This window comes from Bubalus kerabau, chromosome 3, assembly GCF_029407905.1.
Source record: "Bubalus kerabau isolate K-KA32 ecotype Philippines breed swamp buffalo chromosome 3, PCC_UOA_SB_1v2, whole genome shotgun sequence".
Lineage (NCBI taxonomy): Eukaryota > Metazoa > Chordata > Mammalia > Artiodactyla > Bovidae > Bubalus > Bubalus kerabau.
In genome coordinates, this window is record NC_073626.1 from 82924038 (window position 1) to 82947774 (window position 23737).

The 23737-nt window shown below is 37.7% G+C and overlaps 1 protein-coding gene across 2 annotated transcripts in view; it reads right to left on the reverse strand.

The window, feature by feature from the left end:
- LOC129646351 (uncharacterized) overlaps positions 1–23737 on the reverse strand; it is a 572274-nt gene that overhangs the window by 205163 nt on the left and 343374 nt on the right. For both annotated transcript variants that reach the window (XM_055572369.1, XM_055572370.1), the window contains one exon: positions 17018–17452. In XM_055572369.1, the coding sequence (XP_055428344.1) occupies positions 17018–17452 (435 nt within the window). The remainder of the gene's footprint in view (positions 1–17017; positions 17453–23737) is intronic.

Genomic DNA, 23737 nt, shown 5'->3' on the forward strand with positions numbered 1-23737 from the left:
ACCCAACATACTCGACACTGTTAAAAACAATGGAGGGAAGGAAAAGGAAGAAAAGATATGTTTTTGCCTTATAATCCAGGTGGATATTCAAATAGAATAATAATATAATTTACCACCCAAACTGAGACAATGGAAAGGATTCTATTAATAACTATGTTGGAGCAATACATGAAAACCAGAACTGTTTCTACATGGCAGGACATATGGTTGCCATATAGATCAAATGAGTAAAATCCAGTCTTCAATGACAAAACATCTGGGGAACTGAATATGAAATGGTACAGAGTAAAATAAAATGTAAAATAAGACTAAAAGAGCATCTTGTCATAAATAAAGAAAACAAACTTATGCCTCAAAGTTGGAAACACCCAAGACTAGTGAAAAATTAAAGTCATTTTAGCATTAGTGGGCACAAGCAAGACATAATAGACAAACAGCCAAACCATTCACTATATATTGATTAAAAAGTCTAAAATTCAAAATACAGAGAACTCCAAATGCTGGCGAGATATGGGTTTAGTTAATAATGTATCAATAATGGCTCATCAATTTTAATAAATGTATCACACTAATGCAAGATGTTCATAACAGAGGAAACCTGGGGGTGAGAGGGAGAGGAGATATGGGAATTTTTTTCTCTAAACTTTCTTTTCTCTAAAAGTAAAGTCTATTATTTAAGAAAGTGAATATCAATATCTGGAATATTATCATGACCTGGAGGTGGCAGGAAATCAAAGAACCCTACTACAGGCATAAAGGGGCCCAAGGCAGCACCACAAGACAGGTGCTTGCATGGAATAAAGAGCTGGAAGAAAGGAAATAGATTATTTCTTAAAAGTTTTGTTAAATAAGAAAATCCATCCAGGCATGACTGAGAGGATTCTTTTGGGTCCTGTATAGGCTTATAATTAGTCCTAATATCATGCTCAGCATTCATGATAAATAAATTACTGTAAGCAGATTCATGTTGGACTGGCTTCTCCTTCCCTTGGGATTGCTCCTTTGACAGGCTCCAAAAATACAGTGTGTTGAGAATCCAGGGGAAAGATCAAAAAGAAAATGTTAGACAAAGTTCACCTGAGGCATTAGTATGAAGCAGAAATGCAGAGATATAGACTGGAATACACCAGAAGAACTCTAGAACACATACACCACTAGGAACATCTTTAATGGGGAAGTTGAAATTCTCTATGGGAGAACTATAGTCCAATAGAACTAGAGTCCAATAGAACTTTCAGAGGTGATGAGACTCCTTTACATGCATGATGTCCAATATAGCAAACATTAGTCACATGTAGCCATTGAGAACTTGCAATATGACTAGAGTGACTAAGGAAATAAATAAGTCATGTCCCCATGGACTATACAGTCCATGGAATTCTCCAGGCCAGAATACTGGAGTGGGTATCCTTTTTCTTCTCCAGGGGATCTTTCCAACCCAAGGATCCAACCCAGGTCTCCCACATTGCCTGTGGATTCTTTACCAGCTGAGCCACCAAGGAAGCCCCCAAGAATACTGGAGTGGGTAGCCTATTTTTCTCCAGCAGATCTTTCTGACGCAGGAATCGAACCGGGGTCTTCTGCATTGTAGGTGGATTCTTTACCAACTGAGCTATGAGAGAAGCCCTAATCTAATTTTAATTAATTGCAGTTAAATTAACCACAGGTGGCTAGTGACTTTGACAATGCAACACAGTTAAATAGAATGCATACAGATGGCACATGTGAGTATATGATATGGCACACAAGTCCATGGCTGTGGGAATTAGAGCTATGACTGTATCACTGAGATCAAGCCTGGACAAAAAAAGATTTGGTCTAGAAGGATTAAGATACTAGACATGAAGGTATGTAATGAAACAGGTAACAAGTGACAAAGGCCAGGTGATAAATGAAAAGTAGAAAGAGAAATTGAGAAATATGGAGTTGAAGGCGAATAAGCAGGATAAATTAAACTATCAGAGAGAACTCTTGGTCACTGGACCCTGGTGTTGTCACTGAAAACAAATGGACTTTGGGTAAGAAGTTGATTTACATGGAGAATAATGAGCTCAGAGTGAGGCATTCTGAGGTAGCTGAGGAATATTCAGAACGACTTAAAAATATGGGGAGAGAACTTAGGTAACAACGTAGGAGTGAGATAAATATGTCAGCATTATTTACATAGGGTAAGAAATTGAAATCACAGAAAGAGAAGAATGAATCTGGGTGACTATCCACAGTAAGTAATTCAGAAAATTAAAAAGAAGCACCAAAACTGGAAAAAGCAGACTATATTCCTATTCATTAAATTTTAAAAATTTTATCTGTCTTGACCTACTGTCTTCCTCCCCTCTGGTTGCCCTCTCCAGCAGCTTTTAGGCTTCTAAAATTCTTACAGTTAGACTTTCCCCCTAGATTTTGGCTTTATTTATCTGAGAATTTGCCTTATAATGAATATTAAATAAACTTCAAAGATTTTTTTCTTAAAATAATCTCTCAGAAGGGAACCCTCATACACTGTTGGTGGGAGTTAAACTGGTACAATCATTTAAAAAGATACATGGACCTCAATGTTCATAGCAACATTATTTACAATTGCCAAGACATGAAAGCAATCTAAGTATCTATCTATCAACAGATGAACGGATAAAGAAGACATATATGTATTATGCTGGGTGAAATAAATCAGAAAAAGAAAAATGCTGCATGATATAACTTATATGTGAAATCTCAAAAATAAAACTAGTGGAATATGACAAAAAAGAAAAAAAGAATCTCTTTTTTCCTTCAAATATCTCTAAATACCTTTCTCTGTGTCAAGTTACACTAAATTCATCTCTGCTTCTATTCCCAGCCCCTGAAAGAGAAAGAAGTTAAATAAAATGCTTGTTCTTCCTGCCAAATAAGCTACTGTTGATTGCTTTCACATCTTTATTAAGCTCCTTGTTAGTGTGTAAGTTATTTTGCACAGGGTTTCTTGTTCATTAGACTAGAAAATTTTAGCTTGCTCTAAACTCTACTAGCCAAATAAGCATAATACAAAAACTAGCCTTTAAGAATAAAGCCTCTGGACTCAGCCTGTTTGCGCAATTCCTTTTTCAACCATTTCTACACAGAAGGACCTTAGAACAAAAGGTCTCTTATTTTTACTAAGCCTCTATTTTCTCATTCACATAATGATAGTGTTGTATAAGCTTAATCTATAGGGTAGCTATGAAAATTAAAAAAAGAAAATATATTTCAAGCGCTTAGTATATTCCTGGCACACAATGAATGGTTATTGACTTTTTAACTGCATTTATTCACTTTCAACTTTCGATTCAAAATACAAAGTTTATTTATGCTATCAAAGGAAAGTGATATTATTTTATGTACCTCTAAGAAAAGAGGAAAATTCTGGCAAACTATAAAATGCTATTGACTACCAGAAGCATGTCAATTTCAAAGGTTTAACATGTGAAGAAATATGTGTCTTAGAATTGAGTATGTCTAGTGGCATGACTGAGTGACTTCACTTTCACTTTTCACTTTCATGCATTGGAAAAGGAAATGGCAACCCACTCCAGTGTTCTTGCCTGGAGAATCCCAGGGACAGGGGAGCCTGGTGGGCTGCTGTCTATGGGGTCGCACAGAGTCAGACACGACTGAAGTGACTTAGCAGCAGCAGTGGCATTTGTGGCTTTCAAAGTTTAGCAGTTGCTGTGATTTCTACGACTGACTAGGATCCATTTATACCAAAAACACAGCTGTAAGAGCCTGTATGAAAATGGACAAAATGAATCCAGAGAATACCCATAGGGTTCTAGATTTAGATAGATGTGGGTTCAAACCCCTGCTCTATTAACTTACCAATGGTTTATGTACCCTTCCATAAGTTATTTAACTTGTCTACCCTGTAGCTGTAAAATGGGAATAATGATAGCTCTGGATTTCTAAGATGACTCTGAGTATTACATAGGCAGCAATACCCATGAAGCCTTCAACACAGTACCTGGGAAATACTCAGTGTTTAAAGAATTAGTACTTGCTAGCCATTAGCAGCTGGAGGAGGCAATGGCACCCCACTCCAGTACTCTTGCCTGGAAAACCGCATGGACGGAGGAGCCTGGTGGGCTGCAGTCCATGGGGTCGCTAAGTCAGACACGACTAAGCAACCTCACTTTCACTTTTCACTTTCATGCATTGGAGAAGGAAATGGCAACCCACTCCAGTGTTCTTGCCTGGAGAATCCCAGGGACGGGGGAGCCTGGTGGGCTGCCGTCTATGGGGTCACACAGAGTCGGACACGACTGAAGTGACTTAGCAGCGGCGGCGGCAGCCATTAGCAGCACCACAGTGCCTTATCCTCCAGGGTCTAGGGGCAGACCGATGCTGGGATGAGGGGAGGAATTCAGGGATAACCTCAAATATTTGTGGGACGTGCAAAAAAGACTATGCCTATAAATCAAAGAAAAAACTTTAAACATACCTCAGAAAAAAACATACTTGCTGGTTCTGGAAAAATAAGTCATTTTTAGAGACACTGACACAACGTCCTACAGTCTCCCAATTTTACTTTAAACATAAAATACTTTTTAAAAGCCAATGTATTTGTGTGTGTGTGTGTGTGTGTACGTTTGGGGTGAGGCTGGGGAAAAAGAAAATTTGTCTATGGAAGTCGGTTTTTGTTTGTTGTTTTTTTTATACCTTGAATTTCCTTTCCTATGAGAATTTAAATCATATTTCAAAACAAGGAAAAATTGCTCCTAACACTCAAAAACAAAGGTAAATGGGAAAAAGATTAAATTATAAAATCATTATGAGCAGAAATGGATATATTTTATATCATCTTTATCATTAATAAAAGATTCTGACATCTAATCAAGGTTGAAATCAGAACAGTCTGATTAATTTAAATGTATGCTCCTGACATGGCTCCACAAAAGGTGCTGAGGGGAGAAATGCATACATTATGATGCATTAGCATGCTTTAGAGTGATTTGTCTCGTGGTACCCAATAAATGACTTTACATTGACATAAAAACAAGTTAGTGTACTATTAAGTACCATAAATCATCATATTTGGTGGTGGGAGTAGATGAGAAACATTAATGGAGCTTGAATTTGTTTCAGGTGTTTGAAACTCAATGCATTCACTCACTGCTACACATTAAACAGATAAAGAAATATCTTTCCAAGTAGGAAAATGGGTTAACCATTTGTTTGCCACACACAATATAGTGAGTGCTAAACAGCTGCTAAAATAAGGGCACAGTTTAGTGTCTAAAGGCTGACTGGTGTCCAGGAAAAGAATACCAGGATGACTATACCTGTTGTAATAGCCACATCCATTCTGAACTGTCACTGCCTCCAGTGCTCTCCATGCTAAATATATTTAATTTCAAACCTGTCCAAAAATTACAGACTTCTAAGTTCAGATAAAGGACTTCATTTGAGGAATAAAAAGAACAACTACATAAAGAAGGCTTTACTATAACAACACTCAGGCTTGGTACTCAGTAAGAAGAACCAAACAAGGAGCCTAAGAAGTTAAGAAAGTTTGCATCAGAGGGGCTAGTTCCAAAGAGATGGAAGAAATTATAGGAGCATCTATCAAAAGACAATGTATTATAACTACCAAAAATAGGGTGAGGACTTTGGAGGGGCTGACAATGTATTTGAGAGATTGAAGTTTGCTGTCCAATCAGCATCAGAAGGGCAATAGAGAGTTATAGTTCATGGAATTTGAGTCTGAGACCAGAGGTAATTTGAGTTTCTTGAATTTGAGCCAATGACTTAGGATTGTAATCAACACAGAACCAATGGCTTAAATAACAGTAACAACTACTACAACTACGAAAAAGAAAAAAAAAGACAAGCAATTTACTTCTGAAAATGTAGTAAAACTCAGTGAGTGGAACTAGGGTATAAATTTAAAGCTGATTTAACTGTAGAGCTGGGGCTTCCCTGGTGGCTCAGTGGTAAAGAACCCATCTGCCAAGCAGAAGACAAAGGTTTGATCCGTGGGTTGGGAAGATACCCTGGAGAAGGAAATGGCAACCCACTTCAGTATTCTTGCCTGGGAAATGCCATGAATAGAGAAGTCTGGCAGGCTACAGTCCATGGGGTTACAAAAGAGTTGGACACGACTTAGCGACCAAATAACAACAAACTGTAGAGCTGTCCATTTATTCAACTTCTGAACTACTGACTAGGCTCCTTAAATTCTCCTTGCTAAAAAAACAATTAATTGCAGAGAACCTGAAATTATACACAGAGGTTAAATGGCTGAAACTTCCAAAAGTTTAGAAATATAGGAGTAGGGAGCTAGGAATCACATTCTACAAAGGGATATAAAAATAATAAATCGGTGAGGTATGGAAAAATCAGAATAAAAGGGACCATAATCCTTCATTCCACAGTGCTAAAGTCTCAAGATTGATTATAAATATTTAAATTTTTATTTTGAAATAATATTACTTATTGAACAGTTGCAAGAAAAATATGGAGATTCCCATATACCATTTGTTCAGCTTTCTCTAATCTTAAATTTTTATTTAGTCACAGTATGATTGTGAAACCAAAAAATATTTAGACCTTATTAGAATTTCACCAACTTTCCCATTAATGCTCTCTTTTCTGGCCCAAGATTCAACAGACAATCCCATCCTCAATTTAGTTATCATGTCTCTAGTCTCCAGTCTGGGGCAGTTTTTTAGCATTTGTCCAAAGTGACCCTACCAGTTCTGAAGAGTAATGGCCAGCTGCTTTATAACATCCCTGTATATGTGGGTTTAAATGATGGTCCTCATGATTAAACTGAGATTATGTATTTTGGTAAGAATACCACAAGGGTGGTGTTTTGTCCATTCAGGGGATGCATGATATCAGTATATCTTACTACTGGTGATATTAACTTTGATAACTTAGTTTTTTTTTTTTCTCCTGAGCTTCTCCACAATAAATATAAATTTATCTGTCAGAGTGTTTTGGAAGGTATTCCTGTGTTGTTAGAGAGAAAGAGAGGCAATGCCCTGAGGCTGTTCTTCAGGACAAACCCTCTAGGAACAGACATCACTGGTCTCCTGTGACAAATTCTAAACATACTGCAGATGCCGAGAGGAATAACTGGCCCCAAGGATATGCAGTGGAATGATGCATTCAGGTTGCTGTAGACCTGGACCATAATAGACATCAGGTTGGGGCCCAGGGTTCCGTGTTTAAAGCCCCAGTTGCTACCCTGGGGCCTTTCTTTTCCTGGAAAGCTATAGATTTTGAGCCCACACATATGCAGTTCACTGCTCTGTTTTAGCTTAGGGTAATCTCTCCTCTACACAGACTTTGGGCCACATCCAGTTTTTCAATACCTGGTTGGAAACCTGGGATGAGATGCCATGGCAATATAACTCTGACTGAGGGACTGGGCTTAGTGATGATGAAGCTGGGGTTTTGCTTGATAAATAGCTTGAGCCAGACTTTTCATCTCATCTGAAAAGAGGCACCCAAATGCCTGGTGGACCAGCTGTCTGTCAGGCACAGTCCAGCACTCTGCTTTGTGCTTTGAGATGCCAGATCAAGTGTGCATCCATTAACTCAGTTCTGATGAAATTGCTTTGGCATAAGCCTCTAGAGGTGGCCAGATGTGGGCTAGGGCAAAGGAGAAGGCAAGGATGAGATGGTTTTCAAATTGCTGATTAAGAAACTGGACTGTCATTTTCAAGGCCTTTGGTGGACTTAAGGGCCCTGAATAAAAAACAAAATTCTATTTAATTCTCCCTTCCAAGGTAATGTTTTCTTTATTTTTCCTCTTAGCTTATCCTGATAGTGAGGTAAAATAACCTGGTAGCATATGAAAAGCAGCCATGGGAGGACAGGAAAGAGGAAAAAGAATCATGTACGAGACTCAAAGAATTAATTTAATCAGTAAATAGATATGTTGACTAAGCATCTGGGGAAGACAGAGTGGCTAAAAGAAGGTGGGTTTGCAGTAGAGGCAGCAGAGCTGGTATCAATATTCGTATAACACAAGGGTGAAAACCTTCACTAGCCTTTCAAGTAAAATATCAAAGAATGCCAATCCATGAACCGACAGCAGTTTTCCCAGCTGAAGGTGAGTCAATATCGCTTAACATTTCTCTGTGGTTACTGGCACTACATTCCCTACAGTCATATTGGGACTGCATACGTCACTGCAATACCCGAATGAGACAAGATGGCAGTTTCCTCAGAAAGTCTTTAAGAGCATGCAGATGAGTTCATGCTCAAGTTGGGAATGTTACCCTCAGATCACAGAACTATTTTTTCTTCAGCTAACATAAAACACGGGGCAGGAGGCAGCAAAATAACAAAGATATAAATGGAGAAAGAACAACCAAAGAACACTAACAATAATTGAAAAGCAAATTATATACTAAGAAAAAGCAGCATAAAACGAAGCAAACCATTACAGCCCATCCTTATGGTACCTTTGAAGTTGAAGTTTAATTTATTCTCTTTCTGTGTGTGAATACAATAAACACTTTCAGACAATGTGAATCTCATCTTTTTTTGGATTTGGATTTGACTAAGTGCCAGTTACTTCTGTTAATCAGTACAATGAAGGTGCAAACATATCTCTGTCTAGGGCCTTTGAAAACTGTAGTTTAACAAACTGTCTTTTCATCTCAAAATGGGATTATAACTCATGGTGGAAAATTTCATTAGCATTTGCTCTACTTGGTGAGAGTGTAGGCTTCTGCCTTTATAGATGAGAAAACATAAGCTCATTGAGATTAAATATTTTCCCCCAAGGACATCTACTGAGTTATACAAATGATACTGGAGAAGAGAAAATAGAAGAAAAATTCATTCGGTTCTAGTTTGGTACTATTTCTTAAATTTCATTTGGTGCTACCTCTTAAATACCTCTTCCCCTTCAGGTGTTATATAACTTTATCTTCACAAAAATCCTGTGCTGTATTAATATGCTCATTTTATAGGTGTGGAAATTAAGGATTAATGAGGTGAAATAATTCATTTAAGTTCACTCACTGAGGAAGTAGCTGAGCAAAGGTTTCCAGCTGATCCTTTGTCACCAAATATTATGCTCTTATATTCTATGCTGAAATGAAAATTACAATTCTGTCTAACATATCCTCTAACAAAAAGAAAGGAGTCATCTTTCTCATTATTTACTTCAGCTCTCCAAAATCTACTTGCTTACTTTCAGGCAAAGAAAAAAATATTTTCTTTCTTCAAAGATCCTTAAAACTTTTCCTATAGGGGAAGTACTTGAGAGTTTGGTGAACAAATTTTTCAGCAATGATTTTCAAGACTGTAATAACCTCCATCTCTTTAAATGCTTTTATAAAATACGTCATGCTTGACAGAAATTATCTCAGAAACACTGATGTAATGGAGGGTGGGAGATAGAGAATCAGAGGCTCTTACAGGGCAACTGCCTGCGAAGAGTAGTGCTTCCTGCTCCTTGAGATTAGAGATAAATTAATCCCTGAGTCCCCTGGTGCCCAAGTATAGGAAAAAAAGTAAGTGTGTGTAGCTAATGAAGTGATTTTGCAGTGGAAGCAAATTGGAAGCCATGATTCACCTGTGCCTTTAAAAGTTTGATTTTATGTAGAACAAAAAGTAGGAGATGAAAAATTGGTCGTTAAATGAAAAACCAGAGGCTTTGATTATTGGAGGGAATGAAAATAATATTCTGGAAACTAGCCCCTATTTAATTGTTTATATCCTATTCAATCACTGATGCACACATAGGTCCACAGTCTGTTAGCCTGTGTCTTCATGTCCTTCTGTGAGCCTCCAATCATACAATCAGATCAGATCAGATCAGTCGCTCAGTCGTGTCTGACTCGTTGCGACCCCATGAATCGCAGCACGCCAGGCCTCCCTGTCCATCACCAACTCCCGGAGTTCACTCAGACTCACGTCCATCGAGTCAGTGATGCCATCCAGCCACATACAATAGACGGAATCAATGCATTCTGAGGCCACATAACTAGCTACAATGGGGTGACTGTGCCTCCTGAGATTGATCAAGTTCAGCTCAGGCCTGAATGCTCTGTGTCAATCTACAGCCTAAGTAAATGACAGAAACAGTTTCTGTTGGAGTGTTGGGTAAATTAAACAGATTGCACAAGTGAGTGGGGTTTATGACAAAGGTCATATCTGTGCATTGAAAACAAGTAAATCATTAAGTAATTTACTGTGAAAATAAAATCATTTAATATTTGGAGTTTAAAGATATGAATGGAATAGATGAAAATTTAATTATTAATTGAATCAAGAAACCCTTTATTCACACTAGGATCATAGGGAAGGCTGAAGTGATCTTTCAGTGGCCCTTGCTTAGTGGTCTCACTGTTCTAGTGCTATGGATAGCAACGGAGGACTGGGAAAAAAGACTAAAGAACTTGCACAAGCTTGCTTTGCTCCAAATTAGTCTAAACACTGCTGCTATTCAAAATCTAATACCCAGAGTTGTTTGTGTTGTTCAGTCGCTAAGTTGTGTTTGATTCTTTGCAGCCCCATGGACTGCAGTACTCCAAGCTTCCCTGTCCTTCACCATCTCCTGGAATTTTGCTCAAGCTCATGGTCCATTGAGTCAGTGATGCCATCCAACTATCTCATCTTCTGTTGTCCCCTTCTCTTCCTGCCTTCAATATTTTCCAGCATCAAGGTCTTTTTCAATAAGTTGGCTCTTCGCATCAGGTGGCCAATCCAGAATTAAGTTTAAAATTGCATGTATATTCCACCTAAATATATATTTACTCATAGAAGAAACATGATTTGAAGCAAGTGTATCTCACAATGTTTTGTGTTTACTTGTTCTTTATAATATTCTTCCTTTTCTTTTTCTTTTGTTGTTATTCCTTTGCCAAACTTCCTCTCCTAATAAATTCACCCTTTTAGGTGACTTTGTGTTGCATATAAAATACAGATCATCCAAAACTAAATTTATTAATGTTTCTTGGTTACCTAAAGTTACAAACATGCATATCATCAACTACATATAGAAAAGAGTCAAAAATATGATTTTAAAATATGGGAATACGTTCATCAGGGAAGAGCAGAGGAAAACCCAAAATCATATACTACCTACCATTTTTTAACAGATTTTGAAAAGTCTACAATATAATTGTATTAGTCTCTGTATAGCTGCTGAAACAAATTACCATAAGCTTAGTGGCTTAAAACAACACAAATTTATGACCTTATAGTATTGGGGATCAAAGTCCGAAGTTAGTTTCACTGGCCTAAGGTTAAGATGTCTTTAGGAAAACATGCCTTCTGGATGCTGTGGGCAGGGGAGGGGGTGGAGGGGGAGGGCCTGGTTTCCTCGCCTCTGTTTCCAGAGGCTGCCCACATTCCTTGGATCATGGCCTTGTACCATTCCCATCTCTGGTTCTGTCATCATATCTTCTCTGATTATCTCTGACTCTGACATTCCTGCCTCCTTTTTACAAACACCCTATTTTCACCTGGTATACTTCAGGAAAACTTTTCCATCTCAAGATCCTTAACCACATTTAAATGTCCCCTTTGCCTTATTAGTAACATATTCACAAGTTCTGGGGATCAGGATGTGGACATCTTTGGGAGGCTATTATTCTGCTTCTGTATTATCATCAGTGTAGTCAATTAATTGAATCTAAGAGAAGAATAAGAAAACAGCTTTGTCCACAAATAGCTAAAATTATGTATCCTTTCTGTAAAGTCCTTTTCCTGATTTTGCATTTATTCATGATAAATTAAACCATTCTGATTCTTGAATGAGTTTATAAACTTGCTTGTGGTAGATTGTTTATAGAGTAGCTCCAATTGTTCATCTCCTTGACTGTTTACCCTTGCAAATCAGTTCAGTGCAGTTCAGTCACTCAGTTGTGTCCGACTCTTTGCAACTCCATGGACTGCAGCATCCCAGGTCTCCCTGTCCATCACCAACTACTGGAGTTTACTCAGACTCATGTCCATTGAGTCGGTGATGCCATCCAGCCATCTCATCCTCTGTCATCCCCTTCTCCTCCTGCCCTCAATCTTTCCCCTCATCAGGGTCTTTTCAAATGAGTCAGTTATTCACATCAGGTGGCCAAAGTAATGGAGTTTCAGTTTCAGCATCAGTCCTTCCAATGAATATTCAGGACTGATTTCCTTTAGGATGGACTGGTTGGATCTCCTTGCAGTCCAAGGGACTCTCAAGAGTCTTCCCCAACACCACAGTTGAAAAACATCAATTCTTCGGCACTCAGCTTTGTTTATAGCCCAACTCTCACGTCCATACGTGACTACTGGAAAAACCATAGCCTTGAATAGATAGACCTTTGTTGGTAAAGTAATGTCTCTGTTTTTTAATATGCCATCTAGGTTGGTCATAACTTTTCTTCTAAGGACTAAATGTCTTAATTTCATGGCTGCATTCACCATCTGCAGTGATTTTAGAGTCCCTCAAAATAGGCTGTCACTGTTTCCACTGTTTCCCCATCTATTTGCCTTCAAGTGATGGGGCCAGATGCCATGATCTTAGTTTTCTAAATGTTGAGCTTTAAGCCAACTTCTTCACTCTCCTCTTTCACTTTCATCAAGAGGCTCTTTAGTTCTTCTTTGCTTTCTGCCATGAGGGTGGTGTCATCTGCATATCTGAGGTTACTGATATTTCTCTCTTGGCAATCTTGATTCCAGCTTGTCCTTCATCCAGCCCAGCGTTTCTCATGATGTACTCTGCATATAAGTTAAATAAGCAGGGTGACAATACACAGCCTTGACGTACTCCTTTTCCTATTTGGAACCAGTCTGTTGTTCCATGTCCAGTTCTAACTCTTGCTTCCTGACCTGTGTACAGATTTCTCAAGAGGCAGGTAAGGTGGTCTGGTATTCCCATCCTTTAATAATTTTCTATAGTTTTTGGTGATCCACACAGTCGAAGGCTTTGGCATAGTCAATAAAGCAGAAATAGATGTTTTTCTGAAACTCTCTTGCTTTTTTGATAATTCAACAGATGTTGGCAATTTGATCTCTTGTTCCACTGCCTTTTCTAAAATCAGCTTGTACATCTGTAAGTTCACTATTCATGCACTGTTCAAGTCTGGCTTGGAGAATTTTGAGCATTACCTTACTAGCGTGTGAAATGAGTACAATTGTGTGGTAGTTTGAGCATTCTTTGGTATTGCCTTTCTTTGGGATTGGAATGAAAACTGACCTTTTCCAGTCCTGTGGGCCACTGCTGAATTTTCCAAATTTGCTGGCATAGTGAGTGTAGCACTTTCACAGCATCATCTTTTAGGATTTGAAATAGCTCAACTGGAATTCCATCACCTCCACTAGCTTTGTTTGTAGTGATGCTTCCTAAGGCCCACTTGACTTTGCATTCCAGGATGTGAGTGATCATACCATTGTGATTATCTGTGTCATGAAGATCTTTGCAAATGTGAGTCTGCAATTCCTCCCATCAAGAGGTAAAATATATCTTAGCACATTATAATCTGGCTTGTTTTGTGATGATTTTTCTCCAATACAATATGAAGACTAGATGGGCAAGCTCTGAGAGGAGACCTTCAGAGCCCTCAGGAAGTTCCACTGTCTTTCTTGATACTTCTATGGCCTAAGCATAAATCTGGGCAACCCACTGGAGGAGGAAAGACCACATGGGGCAGAACAGAGTTGTCCTAGCCCTGGAACCATCCCAGAGTAGCCAGACTCCTGCTCACTTGGCAACTGACCATAGATATATGTGTGAGGCCAGAAAACACTAGATAAACTTCCCAGCTCACTAGAGAATTGTAAGCAATCACAGATGTATATTGCTTAAAGATTCTAATTTCAAGGTGGTTTGTTATGCAGCAAATGCTAATGGATACATCGCATGACATAATAACAATTTCTTATTGTTACAAGTGGATATGGCATTTTCTCTGAAATTTATAATCTTAGATTCTTATAAGTTCTTAAAAATTCTATTAAAATCATGTTCCATTTCATTTATTTGGGATAATGCCTGTTTGAATTTATGTCTTTGAATTATTGTCTGCCTCATGAGCATAAAAATCCTCAGTGCAAAAGTTCATTCTATGTTCCTTTTATAAGGAGTTTTACAGTTGATAATAATAGGCTGTGTCTCTTTTGAAGTTATAAAATGCCAGCAGGTAAATTATTTTAAGATTTTCTCATTAAGTTTCTATTACAATTATATTAAGGTAAATTGTTTTAACAAAATCTCTGAAATACAGTGACTACTTTTAGGGGTTAAGATCATCTCTATTTTATGAGCTTATATGCTTATAGAAACAACACTGGCTCATATAATTCCTTTTACCCATTAACAAATATTTTCTAAACTATCTGTTAATGGACACTTTTTAATAAAGACATGTTTCTCCTATGTTGACTTTAAATGTTTTAAACAAATATATTTGTGTGCATATCTGTAAATATATGTACATATATATAAAAGATTCCATGCCTTTAAAAAGTTTACAAACTTACACTGAACCTCAATAATTTTATGAAATTTTTCTTAACAAGTGCCTATTGCTGAAGAGTTCCCCTCTACAACAACACGAAAATGCAGTTCTTGTTTATTATTGTTGAGATGAATTCCTAATTGTAATAACCTTTCTTATCTGAAATTATTTTTTGTCTTTACATTAAATATCATAAATATTGAATACCTTTCCCCACATCACCAATATCTCAATACAGGGTCTCCATAAATATAAACGTCAGTTATAAAGTAGTTAGTATATTTTGGATAACTTATGCAAATCAATATTATGCCATTAACTTATAATAATAACAAAGTATTGATATAAGAAAGAAGAAAGGGATCTATAGAAACAAAGGGTTAAATGCTAAGTTGTATAAAATTGCTAGCTAAGCTTTTGCATGAAATACATAATTTTAAGTTGAACTAGGACTCTTTTTGCATGCCTAGTAACAGAAAATGATTCATTGGAAGAAAGAAGTTAATTTCTCATTGGATTCTCATTTTTCTTTTCATTTTTTCCTCCTTGTTTTAGAAGTCATATGGAATTTATATAGAGAGTTCTGCAACCATTACTAACATTCATTCATAAGAACTTATTCTAAAATTCATGTTCATTTCTACAGATTAAAAATTTCTAAACAGACAATCCATGTTTTATACATTTAGGGAAATATCATGTTATGGCAGAGTACCTTAGAATAGCTAGAACACAGTATATTAAAGATGTTAATCAAATTTCATTTTTGAAAACCAAGAGGTGTTTTCACATCGGATTTTTTTCCATAATTATTTTTATGGGCACCAGATCCAAAAATCACATACCATACCAAGCGTGAGTAGTAATCTCGCATTTCAACCAGAAACTCTTATTAATGTTTTGTTTTTTAAAAAAATATTGTATTTAAGCAGCTACATCTGTTCCAGATGAGGATAGGTTGTATTACATAATTTATAAGAATGGTGTTTTCTATCTTTAGCCAATTCTTTAATCAATTATCTCGGGTAAATATTCAGAATTATAATACTAAAGTCAACAGAGATGAAACTCTTTTCTGTGACTTTACTTAATTCATTAAGGTAAGAATAAATGACATTGTAAGGATCTATGTTAAGTGTTCCCCAGTCCTTAGACATCCAGCTGTGTGTGTGTTGTGTGTGTGTTAGTCGCTCAGTCACGTCCAAGTCTTTGCGACCCCATGGACTTTAGCCCACCAGGCTCCTCTGTCCAGGGGATTCTCCAGGCAAGAATACTGGAGTGGGTTGCCATTTCCTTCTCCAGGGCATCTTCCTGACCCAGGGATCAAATCAAAAGATATTATAAAGCCATAAACAAAAAATTTGCACCTATAGAGTAGAAAGGAGGGAAACAAAGTCCTCACATTAGAGATTAGCAAGTATCAACAGTTTGATTTTTTTTGAGACATTCTCTAGCTTCAACATAACCTCATTTTTATAACTTTATATCCCTTATTCTCATTAAACCAAGTTGAGTTACTTGATATACAACAATGGTCTCATCATAACTACAATATGTCCCAATAAATACCTGAGAGCAAATATTAGCAAAATAATTTATTTTGAAAATTTTTCTATTTCTGTGAAGCCTTCAACAAAGGCTAATTATCCATTAACAAGAATAGGACTGTACCTCCCTGATAACTGTCACTAAGCTTAAAAAACAAAAAAACAAACAAACAGAGCATGGAATTTGCTTCCCAATGGAAAACCTGAGATTATTTATTAATTATTTATGAAATTCAACTATAATCTCTTTTGTAGGGACTCTGTTGAGTGTGATACATTCAAGCAATTTCAGTTTAAGCAGTTGTTGCTTTTAACTGACAAGAGAAATATAAATGTGGTATTTGTTAACAATGCTGCTAATCCTATTTCCTGTATTTGAATAAATGTCCCCTTTAGCTAATAGACATATTTTATAGGTGACATTACAGTACACCATGATCACTGAGACATAATCATCCTTTACCACAAAATAATCCAGACTGTATATAATATCAGTAATTCTTACAAGATGCCTGAGAAGTAGCAGATTAAGACACACATTCACAATGTTAAACTTCACACAGCTAGAAGTAAATGGCAGGTGTCAGGATTAAAATCTAGGTTACAGTTGGTTCCAGAGCCTTCACTTGTTCCACTTCACCATCATTACTGATAAATCCTGATAAATCCTCATGGAGCTAAATGCAGCACCATTTCTTAGATGTTTGAAGTACAAAGATTGATGAGAAATTGTCCTTACCTCTAAGGAACTTACAACCTAGCTGCAGAAATAAGGCATATACGTAAAGAAATATCTACCTAAAGGGCCTATCAGAGCTGTTTTTGTGGGAGTGAAAGGAGATCAAGTTCCCAAAGGAACAGACCACAGAGGAAGTCAATAACAGTGGATGCCACATTTCACACTGTATTACATGGTTGCTTCAGGATATCTGTCTAGAATAGTGGAGAGGGGGAAAAGAAAAAAAAAACAACTATATGCTTATAAATGGAAGGCTAGACAAGCTGCCTATCTTGTCTATTATAAATTTGGACTCTCAATCAATGGCTCCTTACCTTCTGGCTGTACTCAGCTGGTCCAGCTTGTCTGTTTCCACTCCGTGGAGCTTCAAACACACTCCTCAGCTCATCAAGGGCAATGGAGAACCGTTCAATCCTGTGCTGACCACTCAGGGAATCCTCCTTCAGCACTTCCAGCTGACCATAGTCCCTAGAGTAATCACTCTTGTCCTCAGGGCACTTCTCTTCAGACTCTGCACTCAATATCTCTTCTCTGACACTTCGGAGCAGAGTTGGAGGATCTGGAGGTCCAGGTGTTGATGCTACCTCTCCTTCAGGTTCAAGCAATTTGTTTTCTTGAGGCTGGAAAAGCCTGCAACGACTGCCCCTGGGACTGTACTCGCTTTTCTGGTAATCGCTGGATTCCCATTTCTGCCGCAGGAGGTTCAAAGAGCCCTTCTGCATTGGGAACATGGATGATTCCAGGTTGTCCTGCAATATCAAAAGTCCTTTCATTAAAGATATGTGTGAATAATTTTCTAAACATTGTTTAGGTGCGCCAGATCTTGGGATTTGTGTTCCAGTATTGAAATCCAGCTTTGCTATATAATTTCTGGCTCATGACTTGACCCTTCAAAGTTATGTCAGTTAACTGAGAATTAGATTATGGAGAGGACTGATTTGTACAGCCATGGACAGTTGTGTCCAACTCTTTGCAACTCCATGGACTATAGAATCCATTGAATTCCATAGAATTCTCCAGGCCATAATACTGGAGTGGGTGGCCTTTCCCTTCTCCAGGGGATCTTTCCAACCCAGGGATCCAACTTGGGTCTCCTGCATTGTGGGCAGATTCTTCACCAGCTGAGCCACAAGGGAAGCCCAAGAATACTGGAGTGGGTAGCCTATCCCTTCTCCAGTGAATATTCCTGACCCAGGAAATGAACCAGGGTCTCCTGCATTGCAGGCGGATTCTTTACCAACTGAGCTATCAGGGAAGCCCTAAGTCATGAACATTTGACTATAAATGTTGATTTATAGGCAAAACTATAGAAACATACATATATATTAAAACCATATATAGACAAAACTAGGAAAACATTCTTTTCTTCCCCTTTCTTTCATGTTAAATCAGCCAATAATTACTTACAAAGTAAAATTTAAGCAATATTCTCTCATCATTTAGTATATTCTGTTAGTCATTCAGTCATGTATGTTCTGAGGAAAAAGCAATTTAACAAGTCCAACAGGAATGTCATTCCCAGGTGGTGCTAGGGCTAAAAAAAATCCGTATGCCAATTCAGGAGACTCAAGAGACATGGGTTTGATCCCTGGGTAGGAAAGGTCCCCTGAAAAAGGAAATGGCAACCCACTCCAGTATTCTTGCCTGGGAAATCCCATGAACAGAGCAGCCTAGCGTGCTACAGTCCATGGGGTCACAAAGAGTCAGACACGACTGGGTGATTTAACATCAGGAAAAAAGGGGGTTTATTTTCTGCCTGTAACCATTCAGGGCTTCTTTTGTAATTCCTGGTTTCTGCAAATGTATTAACTTAAAAGATTTAGACTAATAGCTAAAAGCTATTACATTTTTGCTATAAGAAAAATACTTTGATAATAATTTATATGTATACCTCATTTTAATTCCAACATTCTCAAAATGAGTTAGTTGCTACTATGAATACTATTTCAGGTAAGGAAGTTGAGAATTAATTTGCCTAAGGTTCTGTATGACAGAGCCTGGATTTAAAATACATCTGTGTGACTGCAGAACCTTCCCTTTTAACCACTGGAGTGTAATGTCTTCTTTGTACTTCAAGTGTCTAATTCATATCTCATTATGAAACTGATTAAATTTTAACTTTGATACAGAGTTTTGTGGTGAGTAGGAAAAAATCAAGTTGTAAAATGTACTTTTACCAGAAACAAATATATATACACACATAAACGAATCATAGGCATCAAGAGCTACACATTAGCATGAATTCTTATCATAGAAACAGCAACTTTCTGTTGTAACCCAGAGATTCTACACAGTACATTTGGGGCTTCAAAAAATATATTTTGCTCTTGAAGGATGACACTTTTTCCTGGAAAAGTATTAGCACAGTGGGTATGGTAAACAATCTCACTTAGATTAAGTGAGAGTATCTCAAAAGGTCACCTAATAAAATGGCTCCAGATTTCTCTGTCCGCCAACCACATTATAAAAAATGTTTTTATGCACTGGGATTCAGTGCACATATATTAATAAATTTATTTATAGGTATACATACATACATATATGTATATGAAGTGAACTGGTTTTCATTAAATAATTTTTCACTTTACTATGTGAAACGTCTGATGATATTTTCTAATATCCTTCACTTAAGAAAATGTTTTCTATCCACTAATTGATTAATGGTTGACTAATGGTTCATAGACTGCTGGCTAGCTCTATATGTACAGTAGGAGCTCAATCCCAGGTTGGGTTTTACCAACTGTGTGACCTTGCAAAAGCTTCATTGGTAAAATGGACTTATATACATTAAGGCTTTATTTTGAGAAGCACATTAGATAATGTGTAAAATGTCTAGTGTGAATTAGATCTTCTAGTAGCTGTTAGTTCCATTCCCAGATCCATCTCTGGCTAAATCATTTTAATCACTCAATCATTTATGCTAAGTGGGAGTCTCCTAGATAAGAAAGCTTTACAGAAAGAGGTTATTTTAAACCACAAATCCATAGGCTGAACAGACTGGAAATTTTGGTTTTAATGATATTGCTAATTAATAAGTTTGGATTAGCCTCTTATTATAGAAAGTCTCAATAAAACAGTAGCACCCAACAAGACCTGAATATCTGTTTTGGAGAATGATCAACATATGGTGAGAGCCTGATCAACATATGCTGAAAATGTCTGTGTCTCATGTGTAGATGGACTTCAGAGAAAATCTTACTAGCAAAGGAAAGAATGGTGGAAACATTTCATAGCTGGTAATAGTGACCTCATGAGGTTATTTAATGAAAAAATTGTTTCTGAGTCAATCTTGCATAATTAGGAATGGAAAGCTGGGAGGGAAAAAAACTCGAAGATGGAGAAGGAAAACCATTTTTCTCATATAGGAAAGGTGATCCTAATATTCAAAACTGACTTGGAAATTCTATCTCTAGATGAAGATGGAATAGGCATATTTTCTCAATTCCTCTCTCTAAATATAGCTAAAAATCCTGGAAATAATACGTACAATGAAACATAAGAGGCTTTGAAAGAGAAGGCAGACAGTCTAGGAACTTTTGCACTTGAGGAACAAAATGGTGGTGAATTCCTTGAGTTTTCTTTTAGTCATATATCCAGAACATGTTGCTCAAAGAGCCAGTAACCCAAAGACTCCAATAGGAACGAACAGCCTGCTGTCTCTTGCAAAAGAAGTCGGAAAGGGGAAAGTTAGCAAAACTTTTAGACAATAATTGCCATACCTCTCTGGACTCCAATGGGGATTGCTACAATTCAGTTTAACTATCTGGCATTAGCACAGATTCCAAAGGTTAACGCTTCAGTGCCACAAGACTTCCCCTACTTCAGAGGCCAGTTATAAGTCCCTGGTTGCCACGTGTACCTTGGACAAACTGGTTATAAGTTGGGGGTTCTCATGATGCCCTACTCAGGTTTGTTAATTTTTCTAGAAGGGTGTATAGAACTCAGAAAGTTACATTACTTAAATGTACCTGTTTATTATAAAGGATACAACCCATGGACAGTCAAATCTAAAAGATGCATAGGCCAAGTATGGGAGGGGTTGTGGAGCCTCCATGCCTTCTCCAGGCGTGCTACTCTCCAAGCACTTTGATGTAGTCACCAACCCAGAAGCCCTCCAAATCCACCATTTAAAGAGCTTTTACACAGGTATCATTATGTCAGGGGAGTTTGTAATTTCCTCAGCTCTGTCTCACCACAGAAAAATTTGAAGTGATGGATGGATAGGTAATACAGCTCAGTTTTAATTGGCAAGCAGAAGGAAAAGATATCCTAGAGGTGTGAGGGTGGGCCGGCCCAAAAGATGTGAAGAGAAGAAAAGCCCCCGACTCAATTTTGGCTCCTCTCTTTGTATGTTTTTTCTCCTCCCCCTGAGCTTGCCCTCTGTAAATTGGGCTAGCAAGGAGGGCTGTTTTACCTGAGATTCTCACTCTGGTCCTTGGACCTTCCTTTGTTCTATTTTCATGGGCTTTTTCCTTTCTTTGTCTTTTAGCCACTGCCATTATGGACTCCTTTTTCCTATTCTAACTGTCTAACAATTACATAGGCATGAGTGATTAAATCATGGGTGATTGATGATTAACTCAATCTCTAGCCCCATTCCCCTCATTGGAGGTCAGGGTGTATGGTTAAAATTTCCATCTTTTAATCACGCTTTGGTGTTTCTGGTGAGTAACCCTCATTTTGAAGCTATCTTGGGCCCCCAGCCATCAATCACCTCATCATCATACAAAACAGTCAGTCATCACTTCAGAGATTCTAAGAGCTTTAGGAGCGGTATGCCAGGAGCGACAGACAAAGATCAAATATATATTTATCACAAATCCCTCATCGACTTCCCTCCCCTACCACTATAACCATGGTATCAGAAAACTGGGTGAAGGGCCAGGATTTTCATACCCATTCAATGAAAAAAAGTCTTCCTCCAAGATACCATTGGTGGCCATGTAAGGATCATAGACTTCCCTGTAGCTCAAATGGTAAAGAATCTGCCTGTGATGCAGGAGACTTGGTTTTGATCCCTGGGTTGGGAAGTTCCTCTGGAGAAGGGAATGGCAATTCACTCCAGTGTTCTTGCCTGGAGAATTCCATAGACTGAGAAGCCTGGCGGGCTACAGTCCATGGGGTCGCAAAGAGTTGGACACGACTGAGCGACTAACACACACACACACACACACACACACACACACACACACACAAGGATCCTGTACTTTTGCACCACCTAATGGCAATGAAACATTTTTGCTCTTCCCTGACTGTATCGGAGGATGCTGGAGTTTGAAACTACAACTTTCACCAACATTCACTGTTGGTAGGGGTTCTCTTCTAGCAGTGGTATCGGTGGAGGCTACAGGGGGAGCCATAAAAGGGAGCAATCCCCTTCCCAGCCAGGCAGGGTATCAGTAATCCCACCACCACATAACAGTAGTGGATTCCCTTCTCCAGGTAGTCAAAGAACACTAACTGGGGAAATTGGACTTCTACCTCAACTTGGCAATAATGAGGCAACTCCTCCCTTCATCTTCTGAAACAGATTTAGGTAAGATCCAAAGTTCATAACATAGTTGCCCAAGTGTCCAGATACTGAAATGCCATGAAAACCTAAACACTGAAGGAGAAAAACAATCAATGGGTAATAACACTGAGGTCACTCAGACATTTGGAACTATCTGGCAAGAATTTTAAAGTAGTCATCATAAAATTGCTAAATGAACAATTACAAACTGCTTTAAACATGTTCAAAAGGAAAAGGCTTAGCAAATAGAAGATTAAAAAAAAACAAATTGAAATTTTAGAAATGAGATATAAATAAAGCAAAAGAAAAGGAAACTTCACTGGATAGTCTCAGCAGAATGGAAAGGACAAAATAAAGGGTCAATGAACTCAAATACAAAATGATAGAAATTACCTGATGTAAACACACAAAGAAAATATAGTAAAAAAAACTAAAACATCAGAGACCAGTGAGACCATAAGAAAGATCCAGCAATCATGTTATTGGGATCCCAGAAGAGGAGAAAGATGGTGGTGCTGAAAAATATTATTAGACAACATGGATAAAAATTTTCTAACTTTTTAAATAACAAAAGATATGAAAAGACATAGTAAGAGATAGTAAAAAAAAAAAAAAGACAGTAAAAAAAAGTTGAGTGAATCGCTGCGACACATCAAAATAAAATTTCAGAAAAACAAAATTTTGAAAAAAACAGAAATATTGAAATCAGTAAGAAATATATGAAACCTTACCTATAGAGGAAAAACAATTTGAATGACAGTGAATATCACATCAGAAACCATGAAGTTCAGGAGGAAGTGACAAATATTTTTCAAGTGCTAATAGAAAATGACCGTCAACCCCAAATTATGTCTCTACCAAAATTAACCTTCAGAAATGAAGGCAAAGTGACAATATTCTCGAAGAAAAACTCAGAGAATTCATTACCATCAAACTTACCCTAAGAGAATGACTAAGGGAGTTCTTGAAATACAAAAGAAACAACGCAAAGAGCAAAATCATAGATAAATGCATTAGACTTTCTCCTCTTGAATATTCTAAAATATGTTGATGGTTGATGCAATAAGTATAACACTATCTGATATGGTACTCAGTATATGGAGATGATTTATTTGAGACAATTATATTATGGACTAGCAATAGTGAAGGGATAAAGAAGGTAAAGTTTCTACATTTCACTCAAGCTGGGAGATTGTTGAGGTCAATAGATTGTGTTAAGTTATATGTGTATAATGTGAGACCTACAGAAAGCACTTAAAAAATCCATCACATATGAGATATATTAAAATGCACTATCAGATCAGATCAGTCGCTCAGTCGTGTCTGACTCTTTGCGACCCCATGAATCGCAGCACGCCAGGCCTCCCTGTCCATCACCAACTCCCAGAGTTCACTCAGACTCACGTCCATCGAGTCAGTGATGCCATCCAGCCATCTCATCCTCTGTCGGCCCCTTCTCCTCCTGCCCCCAATCCCTCCCAGCATCACAGTCTTTTCCAATGAGTCAACTCTTCGCATGAGG